This window comes from Cydia pomonella, chromosome 6, assembly GCF_033807575.1.
Source record: "Cydia pomonella isolate Wapato2018A chromosome 6, ilCydPomo1, whole genome shotgun sequence".
Taxonomy (NCBI): domain Eukaryota; kingdom Metazoa; phylum Arthropoda; class Insecta; order Lepidoptera; family Tortricidae; genus Cydia; species Cydia pomonella.
Window position 1 is genome coordinate 7266395 of NC_084708.1, and position 16966 is coordinate 7283360.

At 35.7% G+C, this 16966-nt stretch overlaps 1 protein-coding gene across 3 annotated transcripts; it reads right to left on the reverse strand.

Moving 5' to 3' along the window:
- Positions 1–1427: 1427 nt before the first annotated feature.
- Positions 1428–10503, reverse strand: LOC133518822 (seroin-like). 3 transcript variants are annotated; one of them, XM_061852553.1, is made up of 7 exons: positions 10287–10503; positions 9911–10140; positions 9222–9264; positions 8520–8535; positions 8098–8407; positions 7700–7737; positions 1428–2335 (listed from the first exon to the last, which is right to left on the reverse strand). In XM_061852553.1, exons 2-7 carry the CDS (start codon positions 9963–9965, stop codon positions 2042–2044), a joined length of 756 nt encoding a protein of 251 aa, XP_061708537.1. In that variant the 5' UTR covers positions 9966–10140; positions 10287–10503; the 3' UTR covers positions 1428–2041. The 3 variants fall into 3 exon arrangements, with proteins under 3 accessions (XP_061708537.1, XP_061708538.1, XP_061708539.1); XM_061852555.1 differs by lacking the exon at positions 1428–2335 and adding an exon at positions 5509–5705 and having other exon boundaries at positions 7701–7737; positions 10287–10502; XM_061852554.1 differs by lacking the exon at positions 10287–10503 and having other exon boundaries at positions 10130–10210.
- Between the last annotated feature and the right edge of the window lie 6463 nt (positions 10504–16966).

Genomic DNA, 16966 nt, shown 5'->3' on the forward strand with positions numbered 1-16966 from the left:
AAGTGTTACAAATACGACGTAAGGGGGCTCGCAAACCGGCGTTACTAGAGGTGGTGGGAACCGAGAACAAAGCATTAGAGCGCGAGCTGAATCGAGCTGGGACTCTGAAACGTATCCGCTCCAGCAGTTCCATACTGTTAAAATGCCCTTTGCATATTTTATAGAGAGTAATTGCGTCACAGCATTTGCGTCTGGTCTCTAATGAATGCAACTTATAATACTGCAACAGATCAACGTATGGTAGTCGTTTCCCTGTCAAACGTCTGTGTAATGCCCGCAAGAACTTTTTTTGGACCATTTCTATTGCATTTGCATATTTTCTATACAGTGGATTCCAGATTACTGAGCCATATTCCAAATGGGGTCTAACAAGTGATTTATACAGCAAAAGATAACTTGAAGATTTTTTATAAACCTTTGCTGTTCTCAGAACGAAACCTAGCATTTGATACGCTTTTGAAATGATACGCTCTATGTGCAACTGGAAGTCTAGTTTATCATCGAATAGGATTCCTAGATCACGTGAGGTTGACACTTTTTTGATATACTCATTGTTACCTATTTTATATTTCGAGTTGATAACTCTTTTTTTATTTTTTGTAAAGGTCATCTGCAAGCATTTATTACTTGCCAATTGCAGCTTATTTTTAGAACAGTATTAAAAAAAACGTTCACATCATTTTGCAGTAGATTACTGTCGTCAATAGACTCGACGGTTTTAAATATTTTTAGATCGTCAGCGAACATAAGAAAATGGCTATTCTTAAAACACTGTTTCATATCGTTAATAAACAGTAGTACAGTACAGTACAGTAGTGGGCCTAATATGGATCCCTGGATTACCCCTGATGTGACTAATTTGCGCTCCGATGCAAAACCATTTTTATAGCATTAAAAAATATTTAGATTTTAATGAGTAACGACAAATTCCGTAGTATGTCTCAATAATATTGACATATTAATTGTTTTCAACTATGCAAATTTTTCTAATTGATATACATATATTGATGTATATATTTTTTCTCTTGATTATTACTAATTATTTTTATTATTCTATGGCGACTGACTGACTTTTTCCTCATTTTTCTAATTCTCTAATTATTTATGCTAATTTCTTAATTTCAATTTTGTTATTTTTCAATGCTTAGATTTGACACATTATATTTGCACGCTTGCTTGCAAGCAAAATACACATTGTACCTAAATAGTCCTAACACCTTATGTAACTGTATTTTTGCAAATAAATAAATGATTGATTGATGAACCAGCAATAATATTTGTTTAATCGGCTCTAATCTTTAAATTTAAACAGACCATTTTCAAGTTTTTAATCATTGGTGTAATGGTAAAATTCTTATTTTATTGCAATAAGTTTTGTAGCAGTAGAACCAAGAGGAGACTAGAAAAGAAAGATATAAATAAAACACTTGTATCATTTTCGTCAGTACTTACAGTTTATTGAAGTTGTAAATATATTTAAGAGTGTTTTCAAAATTCTCAAAATAAAATTATCGTCGCTAATTTTGCACTAAAGTGCCATTTCTTTTGATAGAATGCCAATTTTAGTTAAGTATAATTTTTTTTTTTTGCTTCTTTCTTTCGATATATTTATTTAACACAGTTGCTATTTGTTATGAATTATAATAACACTCCTTATAGTTTAAATAGGTACTAATTAAATTGCACAATAATCTATATAAGAAAATTGAATTCATTTTAGTTTTAAATTAGTAATCATAATGCAATAAAGTGAAAATATTGTATATTTACATGAAGGAAAACCATTTGTTAAAACGATTGGCTAAAACCTTTATTATTTTTTACGAGACGTTTTTTACGAGAGCAAATTTATAATCGGATATTTTTATTATTTCTGTTAGTCAATCGATCTAACAAACCGAATAGAGTGTGAAGTGGATGATGAAGTTTGAAAATTAAAATTTTATTTATAAAATTAGGTAGGTACATAATTTAACATCTCAACGTAACGACACGAGTGTACTTCATATTTCATCCACTCGTGTCTTATTTTATCGATCCTTTATTTGTTACGGCGGGGTTCTTTTTCACCTTTGTTGTACCCGGCGTGTTGCTGGTCCACTTTTCCATTGTCGTTAGTGAGGACACTGGATGCCGCTTTATCTTCAACAACTTTGCCGTTGACTGTTTTTGTGCTTTTTGATGCTGAGACTGAATAAGCGCTATACTTTTCTCCTTTACCAGGTTTGTGATTTTTAATGTCGTCAATTTTGATGGGTTCTATAGGATCGAATTTGATCGGTTCGAATTCGATGGGTTCGATCGGGTCAAAAGTGATTGGTTCAAATTTCGGCATCTGTAAGTGCAAGAAATTAATTAAATCTGATTTTTACGAATTCAAGTAAATGAGTACATTACGATACAGGTGTGATAAGAAGGAGATTCGTAACGAGTGGCGATAAATTGCACTAGGGCGGTAAATTAGAGCCGTATGTACTGTAAAAATATTTTCTATTCTATTCTATTTCAGGAAATACATGGAAGCAATGCGCTTTTCAGATTGAACCTGTTCTGGACACAGATCTCAGCCAGTAACTCTGTACTGGCTGCGATCTGTGTCCAGAACAGGTACCTATATAGGTTGGATGCGTTTTTTTTTTCATTATGGTGACGTGAGTTTAGAGGGCCTAACCAAAGTGACAATCGCTTACGCTCCGTAGCGAACGAAACGCCTCCGTCTCTGTCACACTAATATGGGAGAGTGATAGAGAGAGACTAACCGTATCGTTCGCCACGGAGCGAATGATTGGCATCTTGGTTACGCATGGGTACGTATCCTTCTTCAAACGCAGCTCGCTGAGCACTAAGACGACAGCCGTGCGTGCCTGCCCGGGTTCGCAGATATCATTGTTTTTATCCAGTTTAGTTAGTATTAACAAAAAAGTAATCGATTCATTCTATCAACAATAAAATGACATAGAAGCTATATTCATGTAAATAGCTTTTTTCAGCAAGAATAATTTCGTGATTTTTTCAAGTGCAAATTGTTTAATTAGGTTTCGGATCAATGAATTTACTAGAACAAGGCCTCAAGATTGCTTTTTATATTTTTTGGCAATCGCTACGTTTTTTAAAAAAGTCTGCGGGCTGAGACCCCTAAACATAAATAAAAAATATAATCAGGCCGAGAATAATTCAATTAGACTTCTAACCTAACATTTTTGCGAAGTCTTTTTCTATTATACATACTTGTTAAACGATTAGTTACGGCTCTTACTATTATTATGCATGGAGGCGTAGAACTAACGTCTTCTTACTCGTATTCTGTTAGAAATTAAACAGCCCTCATAATTTCTAATTTGCGGTCGACACTCTAATCATTCCTCTATCGATTCTTATTTCCAAACTACTTGTAATATGAAAAAAAAACAAGCCAGTAACGAGTACAACAGATTATCGCTATTCTATGGCAGGTGTCCAGATAGCCCAGTCTCATTGTCTGCCCAAATTTCAACCATAAATTTGAGTGTGTACCGCGAAAATGATAATCGCAAAATTTTATTATCTGCGTCTCTATCGCTCGAATATGCAAGAGTTATAGAGATGCAGATAACAAAATTACGATTTTAGATTTTCGCGGTAGGCCTTCCATTTTTCTGCGATAGTGAGTCCGATAGTGAGCTGGTAAGACCGGTTCATGTACCCGTAAATAAGTTCCAACAGGCATTCTACATGACATCAAAGCTCTCCAAAAGGCCTTTACGTGTTGGATCTGTATCCCCGCATGCACGCCTTTTAAATGGAGAAACAAAATAGTAAAACCCTTTGGACATTTTTCATATTTCATTTTTTTTAATGTCCGTATTGGTAGATCTAAATATAACAAGATATCATTTTTCGTTGAATAAACGTTTCAGTATTCCCGTGTCTTTATCAACCGAGTACAGAAATATAAAATTAAGCAATTCTGGCCAGTAATATATGTCGCACAAAAATATTTTATAAAATTTGTATGATTTATCAACCTCCAGCGAGGACGCCTCCGTTACTTGAAACTGGCGTCTATTTGCAATGCATAACTCAATTAGTAATTTAGCATTTCAATTAAATTGCCACTTTGCATAAAGGAGAGACGCTTTCCACATAGGTTGCTATCTTTATTACACGTGTATTAATTAAATTGCTGTCCCGCCCATGATGCCGGTTGTCAATGTCACTGTGCGAACTTGACTAGCGAACTCGGCGCCATCGACTGGACAGAAACCGCTTTCCCCGCGTAGCCAACGTACCTGTCGTTTACGCTCCGTGGCGAACGAAACGCAACTGTCACAGTCGCGCTAATAAAGAAGAGTGATGACTACGATACGCTACGGAGCGTTAACGATTGTAACGTTGGCTATGCGGCTTGGACAGAGAAGCATGGCGGTCTTTGGTGTCGGAGGCCAAGATCCACTTCGTGTCGCTGCGCCACAGCAATAAGTAAGTAGTAAGTAATAGATATAGTAACAGGCGGGTCACTGTACGCAAATATATGTGGAAAGCGTCTCTTCTTTAGGATTGCTTTGAGGAAATTTAAGCTCGGCATTGAAAATATTAATAACAAATCTTAAGCCCAAATCATTGTGAAATACGTAAATGCATGATTACCTTAATTTTTGGGAATTCAGGAAACTGGAAATTGAATAAATAATAATAATAAGTTTGCTGAGTGATTACTAAGTGAGTTATGTAAGTAGATATAACATTGCTGTCAATTATTACTCTTAATGTACCTATACCTAAACCTTAATATATAAATCTGAATTTAATAATAATTTCATGTATTAATGTTTTTAGAGAAATAATGTAGGTCTTAGAATAATGAACCCTAGAATTTTAGTTTCATCAGGCCGTCCAGTTAAAATTTGAAGCCTAACTCCACCAACATTCGCCTCACACTTATTAGGTATTATTCTAATAATTAGGCCTTCAAAGAAAACAGTGAACCCATTCTTAACTGAACGGTTGATATGCGTACACATAAAAACCGTAGCATTTGAAAAACCAGTTTGAATTTAGAATTTATTGCACTAGACTCCGAAAACAATTGAATGCGTTTTCCAATTGCGGTTACGGCTCTTATGGGTGGGTGAGGCAGTATCGAATTAGAATAATTTATGTAATAGGGAATATTACGCGAAACTCTGCGTAGGGGGCGCCACTACCACATTCTGAGGGTCTACGAAGAAAAAAGAAAATCGAGATTTTGTTATTTAACCTCTCTATCACTCTTGCATATTCGAGCGGTAAAGAGATAGATAACGAAATTTAGATGTTCGCGTTTCCAGGTAAACAAACCGCCTTGATGCATCAATGTCATATTTCATCATCTGAGAAAAATTGTCAAAAAACGGCTTAAGGCACAGTATGTATAAGTTAGTATATGGTTTAGGATAGGTGCTATTGCTGCATTCTGGCGGCGGAACATTGCAGTGATACCCCTATTATATGTTTGCCCACTTTAGGTATCTGCAACAATTAAAATTCAAATTTGGAATTACATTTTTTTATTAAAGAACGCCCGCTATGTTAGTCTAGTAAAACAGTATAAAACTAAAAAAATAGTTCGTCTTTGTATTCAAAATATAAATGTATGTGTTAATGTTGAATAGTATAGTAGCGGTGTTGTATGATGGTATTGGGTAGTGTGGGGGAAATGGAGGGTACTTCACCACAGCGGCCCGACCCTGAAAAAAAAAATATTTTTTAATAAAATGGCAAAAGGAGATAACGCCGCGATGGGGCTGTAGAAATATGAGAATAATAAATAGTTATTTGTTTTACAAGGGGCAAAGTTGTTGTTTGGCGCCTCTTGCTACTAATTGATACCCGAGTATGCGAAATATTCCAAAATTGAAAGATTTTAATAGTGGAATCTTGAGCGTTACGAGGGTTTCAAGGCAAGAGAGTCAAATAAACTTTGCTGCCGAGTGCAATATTATAAATGAAATAATCTCAAAGTCAATTTCACAAGCCAACATAAGGAAACAACTCAAAGTTTGCATCAAATTTCTGAATAAAATTCTCATCAGTTTTTGAAGAAAAAACAGCTGGTATGGCGAAAATTATAAAATTATTGTATCAATTATCAGAAAACATTTTAGTCTATATTAGTACATATAAAGGAGTTCAACGATTCCGAGGTAGTAAAGCACATACTTGAATATGTTTCAGACTTAGAGAGGCCTGATTAAAAAAAAAACATTAATTTTACAATCTATTTTAGTTTAATTAGTATTAATTTTAATCCTAGCCGCGTAGCTAACATGCAAATAGCTTACGCTCCGAAGAGATCGAAACGCAACTGTCACTATCGCACTAATATGGAAGAGTGATAGAGAGACACAAAGCGTTTGGTTGTCGAAGCGATAGCGACTGTCAACTGGGCTAGGCCGGCAGTGTCGTGCGATAATTACATTTTGCTTGTAAATAGGATACGAAGGTGAAGTAAAGATGACTATGTACGACAATATATCTGAATAAACAGTTGAGTACATAACGTTTTACTCATAAAATTATGCGTCACTTGTTTTTGTGATTATCTAGAATAAAAGAACACGTTTATAGAAAGAAATATAGGCATGTACCTACTTAAAAATTACATAGGTATATCTTATAGTCCTACTTGTAGCTCGTGAAATACGGCGTGAGCAAAAGATTTCCTTTGGCAGGATTGGTCTTTAGGACTCAAGAATTTAGAAGAGGGTTGCTCGATATCTATATGATTTAAGCTACTTAAGCCAAACTTGGTACCGTTTTCGTATAAATCAAAGATGCCGAATTCATTTAAGGTATCATATTGAAACCATTCCGAAGTAAATACATATAAAAAATTAAAAAAAAAACCTCTTAACGCTTAAGTCGGTGAACCAATGTAGATAAAATTTGGTATAGACTGTATAGAGATATTCTGAGTCCCGGAGAAGAACACGGATTTTATTTCAAAACTCATATCTTAAGAGAGAAGTGGATATTTTTGTGGGGAAGATGAAATTTAGTATAGAGATAGTTTGAGTTCCGGGGACGAACATAATGAAACAGGAGGTGTAGGTTTGTACGGGTAATCAATAACCGCTGAACCGATTTAGATGAACTTTACGCCTACATCTTTGATTTACTTGAAAATGACACCAAACTTGACTTAGAACCTAATAAACTTTAACATTTATTAACCTTAGACGTTACCGACTCTAAAACCCTGCATCAAAAATCTGGGTGGCTCCATTTCTTAAATACATCTTAGGAACACTAATATTAACTCTGCCGAAGGAAATCTTTTGTTCAGAAAACGCCGTATTTGACCTTTTTATGGTTTGCGCAAGTACGACTATACCTCAGCATAGCGTCTATGACGATTTATTTTTATATGGAATAACTGTCACGTAATGATTTTTAGTGTTTGTAGAGATTTTTTGGAAGTTTAGCACAGTTTAGTTTATTTAATTTAATCTGACACAAGTACCCCCATGGGTCAACAGCGTCTATTTGATGAATACGGGTAAGGATTAAGTATTAGAGTCCCTTCCAAAGTGACCATGATTTTTTTTTCGTTACTTGGAAAAGCCTTAATGATGGAAAGTCTCACCCGCCATATTTTATATTCATCAAAGAGGCGGAGTTGCCCCATTGCCCTTTTTGTATTAGTAATTATATATCTACACACTAGATCAAATATTACTTACTGGATAGGCTTGTTGAGATCAGGTGGTGCATTGCCCTCTGGAATAAATAAACAATTTAATTGTTAGCTTGAAGGTCGCTAGAAAAATAAATCCGGTCGTCTCAGTCATACCTCATAATCTTTTAATGTGCTTTTTTACAAATTGTTATAATTTCTAAATGAAAACTTCAAAGAGATTAACCCGTCTCTTTATCTATTTTCCCTTTACCAGGTTCGAGTAAATAATTCTCTTTGAGTAAATAATTATTTACTGTGGTGATCGTAATCGCGAAATTGACTGAATCGTGCACCTATTTTATTAAATGTGTTTTTGGAATGTACAATGAGGGTTTCTTTCATCTGGTACTAGTAGAAAAACAACACAACTCGCTACCAAAAATGTTACAAATGGTACTTACGTTTCCACTCCTGCACCTTTCCATCCTGGTTGGTGAGGACAGAAGTGCCTCCCTTTTTCACGACTTTCCCATCCTTATCCACGTAAGAGTTGCTGCTTGACGACACCATCACACCGTTGTACACGCCGTTTGGTCCTGGTTTCGCATTCTTAATCTCGTCAGCGGATATTATATGGGGCATCGGGAAATTAAAAGCATTAGGAGCGAACGGTTGGATTGGTCGGATCGGTTGGAAAGGAGCGAAGTTTTGGAAAGAAGGGAATGGGGGGAACGGTAGTTGGGGAGGGGTGGGCGGCACAGGCATTTGCATCTGTAAAGTGAGTTTAGTTCAGAGTGTGAGAAACAAAGACGAACTTTATAGTTACGCTGTTTTGTGGTACCTACATATTTAAAGAAAGATCCGGTTAAGGAACTATACTTACTTTGAATGGTTTAAATCTGAAATAAGAAAAATATCTTAATAAATATAAATTGTTAATTTTAGGGTTCCGTACCCAAAGGGTAAAACGGGACCCTATTACTAAGACTCCACTGTCGGTCCGTCCGTCCGTCCGTCTGTCCGTCCGTCCATCCGTCTGTCACCAGGCTGTATCTCATGAACCATGATAGCTAGACAGTTGAAATTTTCACAGATGATGTATTTCTGTTGCCGCTATAACAACATAAATACTAAAAAGTACGGAACCCTCGGTGGGCGAGTCCGACTCGCACTTGTCCGGTTTTTTTTTTACCGGTTACAATACAACTTTACAATATAACGTACAAAAGTAATGAGTAAGTACTTATTACAATTATTGATTTTTCGATAACCACCAATTTAGATACAATTAGGAGAGACTTTATGGAATCTTATATCTAGGAGAGTGTAGCCAAGTTGAAAATCGTTTATCGAAATAAATATGCGAACTAAAAATATAACGATTCCATAATATATTTGTTGACTTTCGATTCGCGTTTGAATTTGTCGATTGTCGCCTTCAAGTCACTACGCCCTCAGGACACAAACAAAAATCGTTCGTAGTCGTACACAATTAATAGGGAATTTCTCGTTTAGCGCCTCAAGACTACACGGTAAATGAATTGACCCAGGAACTAGCTATAATGGTTTAAAATAAAATACTTACGCAGGGAAGTCGTCGTTGGTGTCGGGTTCCCAGACAAATTTAGCTATAGACAATACATCATCGTTAGTTAACGTATACATACTACATACACCTTATAAACAGAAGAGAGAAGCTGTTGAATAACATTAATATAATTATTTGGTTTTTTTTTTCATAATGCTTTGAATTTATTTACAAGAGTACTTAGCAGCGCGGAAACAATGAGCGGAATTCGGTTTTGCTTCGAGCGTGAGAGAAATGACCTTGAAAATAGAAGGATTGTGGTTGAACACAAATTCAGCTAATTTCAATGAAAACTATTTCTTGAAGAAGAAATTGCTTAAAATTCACTTTCAAAATTGGGTTATTTTTGTGTAGTAAAATATTTCAGCGATTTTATATTATTAAATAAAATTTTGTAAAATAAAGTATTGCATGTCTTACAATAAGGGTACACGGCAATGAATGGAAGTACTTTGAAAGTCTTCAAATAGATTTACTTATTTATTAATTAGATTTATTGACTGACTAGTTACGTCTTTTGTCTATTTCTGATGGAACATTTTATTTAATTGAAAAATCAGCACGAAGGTTTCTTTCACAATTTTTATTAGCTATAAAATCTTGACTATATTCATTAGCTGCCCAAACTAATGAAGAAGCAACACAGAGGATGAAGCAATATGTGCAGGACTATCAGCCCAACTCACCGTTGGCACAGCCGACGAGCACTGCAGCAACAATGAGGATTCTCACGGACGCCATATTCGGCGCAATAACTATTTCTTTTACAAACTTATTTCAACGTACTCGGGTTACCGGGACAGACGAATACAGACTGGATACCGATGCACCAACTTTGCTTTTAAGTATTATCAAAGAGAGACACCTGCTGATTAAACAGTGTGTCGAATGAAGGTTTCACGCACCTCAATGGCTCCTGGAAACACAATAATATAATAAAGATATCTTTGTTCCACGTGGCCCAAATCCAATCTCAAAACAAATGCAAACGAATCAGGGAAGCTTTATTCCGAATGACTCAGAGATGCTAATGAGATTTTACATACACTGCTCACAGCTCACCATGTAATTCTTAGAATTTAGGTATTTTCTTTCTTTCTCAATGACGCATGTAGTTTAAACGTGAAAATTACACGCGATGGTTTTATATTGACACAACTGAGGTAACTGAATAACATGAATAAGCGACTGAATAATTTAAGCATTCTTAGCAACGTGATAGAACGTAGAAAAATACTGAGAAATATTTTTATTTTCATGTTTTATTACGTTTTTACAACCGCATTGGTTATCTCCTACATTTTCTTCATTTATATGGCACATGCTGTTTACTTTGTTTGCATGCTTTTTACAAAAGTTGTTTAGGAAGAAATACCTATAATAACACAGATATATATTTACTTTGAAATTGCACAATGAAATAAATAAAATAGTATGTATTTATAACAATAATATGGACGTACCTGTGTGTTAGTAAACTGAAAATATAATCTTAACGGAGCCATTCGTTTGTGGTATGTGATTGCGAATTCAAGATATCTTATAATATAATAAAGATCATAAATATTCCATTCTTTCACTAGACAATATTTATGTCAACGTTAAATACATAGTGGTATTGGGGGCTTCAATTACATATAACAACAAATATTAACAGCTCTCTTCGGGATCTCGTAACATGGCATAGTTTTATTACAAAAATGATTTTAACTAAACTCTTTTGTCAGACGGTGGATGTCGGATCCGATATTACTATACTTATTGACAACAATGTCAGAACACAAAGCTATTCGACGGAATAAACCAAGAATAAACACAATACATGTATTATAACTGCTGTTGTTTCGTTTCACCTTTGTTTTAAACATTGTATCACAAAAATATTCTTTGTTTATCAATAAAACAATTTTAACTATTTATAACTCGCGTTCCGTGTTTAAGTATGTCTTGTTGAGGGCATGCTGCCTCTCCTTTGGAACTAATAATGTTTACGAAGAACGCCTAATGCGGAATGTAGGATTGGTAATACACACTCGATAAGCAAACACAATTCATTTCTGACATAGCTCATAAAATCCAAGTGCCTTAAAAAGCAAAGGCAAGCTATTTCATTAAAAAGGAATTCTATTTGTGCTGGTTCTCCAATCAGTTAGTACATACATATATAAATTTAATATTGTATCTCAGTCCAGATACTTACGTCACATTAGAACTAAGGGCTCTGTGAAGACCTCGCGAACAATTGACATAAAAATTTCATACTTAAATAGGTATATAATTATAGAACCTGCTCACATAATTTCACAAGAGCCGATAAAAAGTAGTATAGCCGGACAAACTAAAAAAACCGTTCAAGTGCGAGTTCGTTTTACTCGCGCACCGAAGGTTCCGTACAAACTTTGAATTATCTCGTGTAAGTATAAAATTAAATTAAATTATCATTTATTTCAGATCTTTACAATCCATAGATTTTGTTAGTTTATCTAAGCTACGTACCTAATAACTAGTGTTAGTATTTACTAATTACAATTAAACTAAACTAAAAAGTAACAAAACAACGTACAGGTCGCCCAGTCACAACTACCAGGTGCCTCCATATTCGACAGTCGCATCTATCGGATAATACTTTCAGAAATCTGTTGGGACTGCTTCTCGCTCGTTGCATTAAAGATGCTGAGCGCTTACGCAAGATGGCATGGAACCCGTCTGTGCGCGCCTCTGCAAACATCGTCGAGGCGCTACAGAACCGTGACAGCCCCATCAGCATTCTGAAAGCATTATTATACTGAACTCTGAGAGCGTTTGCGGAACGCTGGGTGTACCTAATCCACAGGCTGCTCGTGTAGAATGTCTGACTGTAGGCTTTAAAAAGCGTTATTTTAACCTTGTCTGTACAGCGAGCGAACCTGCGTGCAAGCATATTCCCACGAACCGCCAACGCTCTCCGTTCTCTCTCCATGTCCATGTCATTTCTTAGGTCATCGGTGACAATATGACCGAGATACTTAAAATGGTACACTCTTTTGATTTCTTTATCATCTAGCTTGACAGAAGGAACATCCTCAGGAATTTTTCTACCCGCTTTAAAAATCATTAGCTCGCTCTTGGAGGGGTTATACTTCAGCCCATGAGCTTTAGCATACCTCTCACATATGTCAATTAATTTCCTTAACGCACTGACCGAAGGCGCAAGCAGCACCATATCGTCTGCGTAGCTTATATTGTTTATGAACACGCCATCAATAGAGCAACCGACATGGGCACCGCTTAGCTCTCCAATCAGAGCGAGAGAGAGAAAGACTTTTGATCAGAAGTACCTATGCTAAGTATAATTGTGTACAGCGCCATCTATCGGCAAATTGTCTAATATGCGCGCTATAATGCACGTATGTTGGTTTTTCGAGGATAATTCTCTATCATGTGAACTGATTTAAAAAAAAAAGGTGTATTTAATGTAATCCCATAGCAATTTCCAGTGTAAGCACACATATAGTTGGTTAAATTGTTTTTTGTTAATCAAAAAAAGTTAGCAAGATAGAGGTCTGATTATATTTTTCCTGTAAAGTTTATAGTAATGTTAATATTATGTAAAAAAATCATAATCTTTCTTCGGTAAACTTCGGAGATAAGAGGGGGGAGGGGGAATAGTATTTTTTTTCATATTATCCTCCATAAATCAATTGTTTCCACTAGTAAAGAATTATAATAAATTGTTTTAGAATGGTCAATTTGAGCTCTTTCAAATGATAGCCCTCTTGACCTAGTCACTAGACTTTGAAATTTTGCCCCCTCTTCATATTAGGCATATCTCATAGTTATTACAAATAAAACAACAAAATAATACTTTCAATGTTCTAATACAAACTATTTCAAATCGATAGCTTAAGTGGACCTGGGTACGTCCTTAAACTACGTCCATAAGAGAGGTATGGGCATTGTGAATGACATCTCGCTTTGTGTGGTAGGGCACAGCCAGTGGATGTCATTCCAGATCTAGAGCAGAGCCCAACTGGAGAAGTACCTCCACCTTACAGAAAACAGCAGCCAAATAACACTAGACCCTACTCATAGTGTTGTGTTCCTGCCGGTGAGTAAGGTTGCCAGAGCTCAACGAGGGGGGGCGGGTTTAGGGTCGGCAACGCGCATGTAACTCCTCTGGAGTTGCAGGCGTACATAGGCTACGGAGACTGCTTACCATCAGGCGGGCCTTATGCTTGTTTGCCACCGACGTAGTATTCAAAAAAAAAACGCGCTTGGAGCTGGCTCGGTCATTTATTTTACTTTAGCAATTAAAAATATTACCCAGATTATATTTCTGACTCGAAATAACATGCTTGGAATTTCCCTATGTGCTTTGGTCACGGTCCATAATAGTCTGTAGCTAATGTTTTTTATATCATGTGTGTTGATGTATTTTAAATGCTAAAGTACATAGTTTTGGAGTTGAATGAAAATAAACGGGTGAATTGCAAATATATATATATATAATAAAACGTAGTTTAAAAGCTGTGATTAGTCTTAAGTTAATTGATTCATTTGTATTACGAAAATTAATCTTGTAAATTGTATTGTATTTATTGTACACATCAGGGATCGGAACCGGTTTTTTGCAAAAACATCGAAATAACCATAAATTTCGTTTTTTTTTATACTCTCTATGTAGGACTCGGTTGTGTTTTCAGATAACGACTTCGTATTATTAGATTGCCTAATTAGAAATGAAGTAATTAACAAAGAACGAAAAAATACCGTTTTCGTCCCCATACAAAAAATACCGGTTTCCGATCCCTGGTACACATATACTTTCCTGTACATAAATAGAAATTACTTAGTTGTCATAAGTGTCATAATCATAACACAATGGAATCAATGAACTTTTGACTAATTACAGGTCCTTAATTACGTGTAATGTGATTTTTTTGCAATTCACCCAAACAGTGACATGAAAGTTGATGACTTATGACGATGAGGGCTCCAAATGGCAGGAATCAAAGTTCAAACCTTATACAATATTTTCTTGCCCGGGGCAAAATAAACTATGTTCATTTAAAGTCGTTACGCAGCTCATCAATTCGCCATACATATATCCTTTTTGATACCGGATCCGTATTTCGTAAAATTGCTACAAAAGCATTTCAAAACCATTTTAGCGTTTGGCTTTACCAGATGACATCACCTCGCTACTCGTGACGATTTCCTTTGTGTTAAATATGAGTTATACCGGCTGTAAATTTGTACCTGTCTACCTTTATTGAACCATTAAGGTACGAGATTGAAAAGCTTGATTATATCACTATTCTATACAATACTTCTACGAGTCATCTAAAATAATACTTATTTTACTATAAAACCTAAATAATTAATGAAAATTGGTAAGTATCTCAGTAGACAAAAATGTAGTACAAAAGACTTAAACGCGCGACTATTTAGTCGCGCCCGCGCCCGCTTAGTATATTCTATGGGAGCGCGGTGGCACGTGATTGTTATTTTGTTTTTATAGTTGACTACAGCATATCGAAATAAATATTATAGTTGAGTTAAAAGCCCATACGTGAAAATTACGCAATTATAGTTTGGCACACGAAATCGTGATTCAACCATTACAGTCGACGAGTAGAATAAGTTATTATTGACTTATCATTACAACGTTAATGTAAATCTTAGCTACCCTATCTTAGAGCAAACTACAATTTAACTTTAACTAATCATATTTTACCAGATTTCATCAGCCATTCATAGATAACATACATTTATAAATGTATATCACGCTGTACACAGCGTGTATTTTTGATACGACCGCAAACCAAAGGGTAGTTAGTTTAGGCTTTATTTAACACACTTTCTAAGTTTAAAAAAAAACAGACGATTTTTACTTTTCCATATAAAATAATTCAGCAAGCAATGTACCTACATTGTTATAACTTAAAACGCCGCATTTAATGACGCGACGTCACACCTGTCACAAGTGACTATAATGCTACATTGGCGCTCGAGAAAATCTCAAAAAATAATTATGGTCTGATAGTTAAGACTAAATTAAAAATATCTTTCAGAATCGTTTTATAACACTTAGAACTACGTCTAGTTTAAGTTTGCGGTTATATCAAAAAATACACACTGTATAGGGGTCTCAAGGAATCACTTAATTACAGCTCGTTAGGCAAGCGCAGTGTAACATTCTGGCAAACCTGCATGATGCAGCCACCGACGCACTGGCCGGTGATAAAAACAAAACATGCCCTTTTCGCTCGTTTTTGTTTTCTCTGGCGAATTTTGCTCTTGCATTTTTGAAAATGGCACAACTTTGTTTTTTTATTTTTATTTAATGTGACTTGATGCTTATGATTTGTGTTTAAAGTTTATATGTGTAGACTGCTTCTAACGCAGGTATTGTTTGTATGATGTGTATATAGTATTAAGTTTCTGCTAATGTTTAAACCTGACCTAAGTTTTACTTGTACGTCACTGGTTCTTGAATCTAAACGAGGCTTGGATTAGGTTCCGAACGGAAATTAAAGCACGCGCGATTGTTGCAGCCCTTACTTCTTCTCTTAACCCATTAGCGTCCATTGTACCCACTTGGGTACACCTGGATTACGGCGTTTGATTCGATTTTCTACTGTTTCTCTACCTAACAGCATTAGAAAAATTATTGGTTTCCAAAAGTGGGTGTTGGGTGGGCGATAATGGGTTAATCTTGAGGAACACGACTGCCGCTGCTTATTTACCTGATTTTATTGCTGCTGAAGTTTTTTCTCTGTGGGTGTCTTGGTTGGACATACAACATCCGAGTTACCTCAAGATCTACGGACGTTAAGGCCAGTCTTTTACTTACATACGGCTCACATACTGACGGGTCTCAGTTTTATTTATTGTATATACTTTTATTAGTACATTGTTTTTACCTTAAGAACCTAGTTTTCATTTACCGCTCTAATTAGAGGGCTACATTGGCGCCCAACGAGCACAGGAACTACTTATGCAGGATGTTTTTAAATACGTAGCCATATTTTGCAAGGTAAACATGTGGGTAATACCACTCATACCATAATAGAGCAACTGTTACTATGACACCCCCGCTACCATATATTTTCTGTGCTATACTATGACCTATAAACGCACCTAATAAAACTTGAACTTGAAAATCGTAGCATGAATAGCCATCAACACTACCGATAGGTACATCGTGATGCAGTCCACGTTACGAATTGGGCAATCCATCCAATGTCATTGCTACGCACTGCGATTGTGTAACCGCGATGAAGATTCCTTGTTGATATACAAACAGTTACATTTGATCATCGTTAGTGCTTATCTCGTTACAATAAGGTTTAAGAGTGGTCAGTGAACTTTTTCGATTGTATCAATTGTAGTAGTTATTATGAGTCTGTTACCTTTTCAATGTATTAATAGTAATATGTATGCCCAGTCTGTTTGTATGTTAAGTTCACATGTATCCTTTTGGCAAACGGTGACAATTAGACTCGCTCTTCGTATAGTTCGTCTGTTCCACTCTGGCTTTAATTTATAGGTATTTTATATTGTAGCGCGCTACTTAGGTATAATTCAATCTTGAAACCTGTCATTCCAATAGGTACACTGTATCAGCATTTTACACTATGTAAATTCCAACTAGTATATCGTCTCAAAATTGTCTTCTAAGCGTAGGACAACAACAGTGAAATAGGTTGAACCATTGCTACATCAGGACATAACACCATTCCTCCATCGCCCACGTCTAG

Coding starts and splice junctions, on each gene's coding strand:
- LOC133518822 (XM_061852553.1), bottom strand. CDS start 9,965: ATGGCGTCCGTGAGAATCCTCATTGTTGCTGCAGTGCTCGTCGGCTGT. Junction 9,265..9,910: donor GCTCGTCGGCTGTGCCAACG/GTGAGTTGGGCT, acceptor TATTGTCTATAG/CTAAATTTGTCTGGGAACCC. Junction 2,336..7,699: donor ATCTCAACAAGCCTATCCAG/TAAGTAATATTT, acceptor TTGCACTTACAG/ATGCCGAAATTTGAACCAAT.